The 6,194-nt window shown below is 33.5% G+C and overlaps 1 protein-coding gene and 1 long non-coding RNA gene across 9 annotated transcripts in view; one reads left to right on the top strand and one right to left on the bottom strand.

The window, feature by feature from the left end:
- LOC106867277 (uncharacterized) overlaps positions 1-738 on the bottom strand; it is a 3,186-nt gene extending 2,448 nt beyond the window's left edge. Inside the window, exon 1 of the long non-coding RNA XR_001409118.2 lies at positions 488-738. This is a non-coding gene — a long non-coding RNA (uncharacterized LOC106867277). The remainder of the gene's footprint in view (positions 1-487) is intronic.
- Positions 739-798: 60 nt separating this feature from the next.
- The window catches only part of LOC106867275 (dynein regulatory complex subunit 6), a 153,056-nt gene continuing 147,660 nt past the window's right edge, over positions 799-6,194 (top strand). For 3 of the 8 annotated variants that reach the window (XM_014912105.2, XM_014912108.2, XM_014912104.2), the window contains exons 1-3: positions 804-1,282; positions 5,145-5,248; positions 6,021-6,111. In XM_014912105.2, the coding sequence (XP_014767591.1) occupies positions 1,202-1,282; positions 5,145-5,248; positions 6,021-6,111 (276 nt within the window). In that variant the 5' untranslated portion in view covers positions 804-1,201. The other 5 variants (XM_014912110.2, XM_014912112.2, XM_014912106.2 and 2 more) reach the window with 5 other exon arrangements.

The following is a 6,194-nucleotide window of genomic DNA, read 5'->3' as shown; positions in this document are numbered from 1 at the left end:
GACGACTCGGAACATTCACGATGTAAATTTTCCGAGTCCTTTCCCCCACCCACCCCGTTGCGATCGCGCATTCTTTTATTTCATATTCGTTTACTACATATTGTTGTACACTTATTACTTTTTTTTTTTGCTCGGGTCAAACCCTTTAGTTTGCGTTTCTTTTACTATTTATTTCCCCCTTAATTTTTATTTACTTTTTTAATCATATCAAACTGAACAATTACCTCCAATTTGATATACTTAATAGCGATCGAAATATAAAAAGCGACACTTTTCTATACTGAATCATAGTTGTTAAATACAAAAGTTTAAAATCTTACATTATTTTCGTGACAACTGCAGGTTGTGTACACATTTGGCATTTTATAAAAAAATATAGGTGATCTTTCCGGACTAGTACCGAAAGATCGCCAAAATATATATTATGATAGACATATAATAGGCATTTTTCTTTCTTTTAAAAACAATTTTGTTTGTTTTTTGTTACCTCGGCACTGCAGCGTGTAAGGCCATTGGTAAATCTCGCAACACGATGTTCTAACTGTTCAATCGTCATTATGGAATAAATCCTTTCTTCTTTTGTCACAACAGGAGTATAATATAGAATCGGGGAGCCTTTCCAATTTAGTCATTAACGAATGTTAAGCCTCCATAACAAATGCATAGTTTCGGATATATACCTCTTTTGAATTTCGTTTCTACGCGTGTCGTTTATAATACTTTTCTAATATTTAGGTCATGACAACATTAGAAGGGAAGTTACTCTAAGTCATTTCCTTCCAAATTATGACAAATTAGAAAGTAGAAAAGGTTTGAAGGTGGTGGGTGACTTCAATACGAAATAATGCTGATGCGCTTGCTATGTTTTGTTAACCTAGAAAACCATGTGGTTTTAGATTGTTTGATATGATTTCTAGCAAGCTGGCAAGAAAATGGGTAGTTTATTGTTCAAATATTGTTATCAAGCAATAAGATACCACTACGTAACTTACCGCTGTTTGATGTGTATACACGGCTATTAAATATATATAAAAAAAAAGAAAAATCAAGAACGAGCACCTGTGTTCGCTCCTGTTGCTAAGGACGCATCTCCTATAGAGCATTGTGCAATAGATAAACTAAGTAGTATTTCAGAAGATAATTTGGACTGAGTTCAAAAATACGAATATACATTGAGTTATAGGCCTCCCCATATCAAAGAATGGCAGTTGTTCCACTTCGGAATGTACCAGCAGAACTGAAACAATATTTGGTACATCATAGAATTCCAGACATATGTGAGGTATAAACTATAACTTATTCTCATATTAGTATTACTTTAGTGTCCCATCTAGACTAAGTAGTATTTAGAATGCCTGCTATGCACACACACTAAGAATTTCGTACGAATAATTTTGTTGCTTACCCATGTTTATCGATTATCTGCTAATCATTCGTTTCGGGAGAAAACCAAATTTGTTTACTATTCTATATTTTTTGAGATGAGGAATTACGTACATTATTTACAATGGACAGATAGGTGTCCTCATCTTGTTTGTTGTCATCACGTAGATAACAACAAACAAGATAAGGACACCTATCGTCGTCCATTGTAAATAATGTACAAATATGTCTGGGACGCTATCTCTTTTGACTTCAGGAAAATATTTAGTTTCAGTATTGAAATCTCTTTGTAAACATATATACTCGAAGTATACTTAAGATAGGTTTCAACTATTATTGGCTGAATAGCACTACGTAGCAGTGTAGGGAGGGGTCATTTATGTCATACTTTGGGATATCATTGCCCACTTGAGTCGAGATTTGTTGAATGCCGAAATATATTCCTGTCTCGATGGTTTGTCTGATATCTTCTGGAGGAATTTGTTCAGGTATTGTTTGAATGTTATCATCCATAATTTTTTTTCCGGTCAATGCTGAGTAAAGCAGAACCAGTTGAGGTTAAGAAAGAAACAAAAACCAATTGTGTCGCAATGTGATGTGAATTCAATTTCTGCATGGGACAAGTAACACGATGCAGGTTGGGCTAGTTTTAGGTGACCTATGAACTGATACTGACATTGTTTAGACAGTGAAATATTTTTCACATTGTACAAACGCTGGAGTGCTCAAGGCAGCATTGGAGAAACAATACTTGAACTTTTAGAGGTGATTTCAATCGTCAAGGCCTGTCACACTACTAATTTATTTATTTGGGATTGACTTCTGGGGTGCTTCAATTTTTATAATCTTTTGTTTTGTGTAGGAAAACCACAATAGGCTGTAGTATTTATGATAAGATCTAGCAAACCTAGATATGGTATTCTCTTGAATAAAAAGTCCCTATCTTTTCTAAAGGTGAGGAGAGGTGGAGCAAGAAAGATTGGAACCGTTGTGGTGTCAGAAAATAGAATTCAGAAGTTGGAAATGAGTTTGTCTTTCAATGAAAGGGTAGATGGCTGGAAGGTGGGAGTTGAATACAGTCTGTAGGTGTGCTTAAAGAGGGTAGGAGAGTAGTGGCATAGTTGAATGCAGTGGTGTACAGGTTCTACAATCAATCGAGAGTTCCCCGGATTCAGGAAGAATTGTTACATTTTTTTACATTGTGATTTAAAATCTGAATCAATGTTGCAGAGCTGGCAAAAGCAAAGGAATTGAGAAAATGATATAGATTTAGTGTATTTGGGATGAGAGGGAGAGTAGTGCAAGTAGTTGTGGGAGTCTGTCGGCTTGTAGTGGATGGAGATAGTCTGGTGAATATTGTTAGTAGTGATGGAGATGAATAATCTTGGGTAAGACATTAAACTGGTGAGGTTTGGAAGTGTACAAGACTAAGTGAATAAACTATAAAGAAACCTACAGAACGCAACAAGAAACCAGTACTATGTGTTTCTCAAAGAAAATCATGAATCTTCAGGCATTGGTATTGAGATTCATGATTGCTGACACATGAAACAGGAATGGTACTTGAAAAGAAAGATATACACATTTACACACATGTATATCTGTATATATTTATATACAGATATTTATGTAAACACATACACACACATATAATATATGTACTTGTGTATGTGTGGTGTGTCGTGCATGTGTGTGTATGTATGTGTGCTTATTTGGTTAAGTCATGTTTTCTCCCCCCCCCCCACACACACACAAGCACACACATACACAGGTCCAAACTTTCTTGCTATATGTAATTCTTTTTGTCACCAAAAAGACTACAAGAAACTTCAAGTAGCAAGGGTTTGAAGGATAAACTTTAAATGAAAAGTAAACTTTGATACTGACTCATATACACACTTATAGAAAAGAAAGTGAGAGAGGTGGGGTGTTAGAACTTAAAGCTATGTTAGAATTACCAAATGCTTATATGTTTGGCAAAACATCAAACTCTCAACTGAGATATTTCTTTTTGTGTGTGATTGTAAAAGAAAAAGAGTGAGAGTATGTTTGTGTGTAGAATTGTGTTGATTAGGTAGAAAAACTGAAAATTATTAAATGTTTCTAGATTATCCATAATGTTTGACCCCCCCACCCCCTTTTAAATTATATTTGTTGGTCTGAATATACAATTACCTTTTGAAGCTTCCATTAGAGCTATTTGCCTTCAGTTATGCTCAATAGCCACAATTCCCACCTTGGTCAATACTTTGGAGGGAAATGAGTTCTTCCAGGCTGACATTACTCTAATCTGATTCATTACAGAGAGAAGCCATTAGGAATAAGTGAACATTCTACAAAAGTAATGGAATATTCAAATTTAATTAAATGAGGAATGGGAATAATTGAATGAACTTGATGTGGTTAATGTTGAATTACAGTCAGATTGCAGCTGAAGGGGAAAGCACTATTTGTGAAGTATGACTGGATAAAGTGTTTGATATACAAAAGAGATGGAGTGAAACCTAGTGGTGATACCAGTAGGATGTGAGAGAAGAGAACTGTTGAAATTAAAAAGTGATTGTGGAGAGATAACAATAATTGACTATACAAAATTTTTCTATTTTGTCTCCTACATTTGAAAAAAGTAGACCTTTTCTAATATTGTTAATAGAATAAAGCTATAAAAATTGTACAGTACAATTGGAGTATAGATTTGAGATAGTGTAGAAAGCAGACAGACTATAACAGAACTTAATTAACAACAGCAATCAAAGCAACTTTACATAAATGTGCTTATAAGAAGGTACATAGATATTTTCATATTTTCATAATGTAATGCAGAATGTGTTATTAAAAATGAATATGTCTGTATTTGTAAAGTGAAAATGTTTTCAAGCAGACAATGGGTAGCAGGCAATATCAAGGTAGAAGTTAAGTGCTAGTAAGAGAGAGTGAAAAGAGACAGCTTGCATGTGGCTACCAATGATTGTTGTAAGAATGAAAAATTGCGTGTTCTTTTTAAATAGCCAAATAAAAAAAGGTTCACAAACTATTTATTCTGAGTTGATAAAATTCCTAATACATGTAACAATGATAAAACTTAAATATTTTCTGCATAAGAGCCTCTCTTTATGATCTACAAGTAAAAGTAGCTATATCTCCCTCAAATATCACCCTACTGTTTTAGGAAAATAAAGGACATATTGAACAATATAGTTCAGTGTTCTCTTAAAAAAGTAGGATTGCCATGTCTGAAATAGTTTTGATCAAGACCTACTCAATCAGGATTGACATGGAACTAAGTAACAACAGGATAAAGCAGCTTAGGAGGCTCTTTATTTTGTTTTTAATCTGTCAACCAGTTTAACTGCACTACCTGATCCTTTGAAAGAGTCAACCATGTTGAAAGACTGATAATAATCTATTAGTCATGTTTTCTTTCTTTTTATTTATTTATTTATTTGCTCCACTAACCTCAGAAGTCCTTCAAAAAAGCTATGGACTCTGGCTAAGCCAGTATTTCAAATGTATTTCCTTATTTTAGTGACTACAGAAATCTTTAGCTGGATGTGACCTGAAAACTCATAGAAATGTAATTAAATATTCAATACTTTCCTTCTACTCTTAGCGATTTTATGAAGTAGTTTGTTAACTTCTAATTAAATATTTTGAATATAATCCCTTTACACCCAGCCAATAAACCTTTTGCCTCATACTAAAGATTTTACGTATAATCTTAAAAATATACAAGATCTAATTAAATAACTGATATATTTCAGGCATTGATGACTGCTTTAGCAATGATGTGCCCAGAAGATCCTTACCTGTTCATTATCAACAAACTTTTGCATATCAAAGAACAAGGACTTCAATCTGTTCGTTGGTAAGATTAAACATCATGTTACCCTTTTCAAATATTTGTACTTAGCTGAATCAACTAATATCTCTCAATGTCTTTTACACATTGTGCTGCAAGAAGCTTCCTTCTCCAAACCCTCTGTTTTTACCTTTTGATATTTGAAGTTAATCTAGTACCCATTTTGAACATTATAACCTGGACTTTGAATGTTTTAGCAGGAAGCCTTTTTGGACCAAGTCTCTAGTCTGTGGATAACTTGTGAGTTGTGGTTTTCTGCTCACTTTTCCACTGCCAATTTCAAAGCAACTGCAAAATTTAGTGACGCAACTACAGAAAACAAATATTTCTATTGGAATTTTTAACTACTTGGTTCATAGATCAAGAAAAGTGTTTATTTCTTAGGCTTTTCTTTCAAATAATTAATAAATTCTTAAGAGATGTTACAGCTTCTAAGAGACATTAAGATTGACTAGCTAAGATAATTTCTCTCTCTCTCTCTCTCTCTCTCTCTCTCACATTTCTTTTTTTTTATGCTATTAGATTAAAAAGAGGCTTTTTCTAGGGTGGTTGGAGCACATGCAATTATGCAATTAACCCTTTTAATACTGAGTTACCTGAGATCAGATTTCATGTGTAAATTATTGGGAAGAGAAAAATCATTAGTTGAGATGGAGTTCCAGAAGGGTACAGTTTTGGAGAATTAGAATTAGCCAATTTTTGAAATGTTTAAAAGTGAAATGATAATTGCCAACCACAAATTTGGAAGTTAATTTTTTAAATCTTTTTGTTTTGGCAGGGACATGTTTCTTGATGAGACTATTAAATCCAGGAGGGCGTTGTATAAATGCAGATTTGAATTTTCTTTTGAAGAGGATGAAGATGAAAATGTATGAGATAATATCTCTGTTTATCACTATACTCTCTCTCTGTATATATATATATATATATATATATATATCCCTCCATCTAT

Source organism: Octopus bimaculoides, chromosome 20 (genome assembly GCF_001194135.2).
Source record: "Octopus bimaculoides isolate UCB-OBI-ISO-001 chromosome 20, ASM119413v2, whole genome shotgun sequence".
Classification (NCBI taxonomy): Eukaryota; Metazoa; Mollusca; class Cephalopoda; order Octopoda; family Octopodidae; genus Octopus; species Octopus bimaculoides.
Note: the sequence above shows the minus strand (reverse complement) of the source record. Positions and strands in the feature narration are given on the sequence as shown.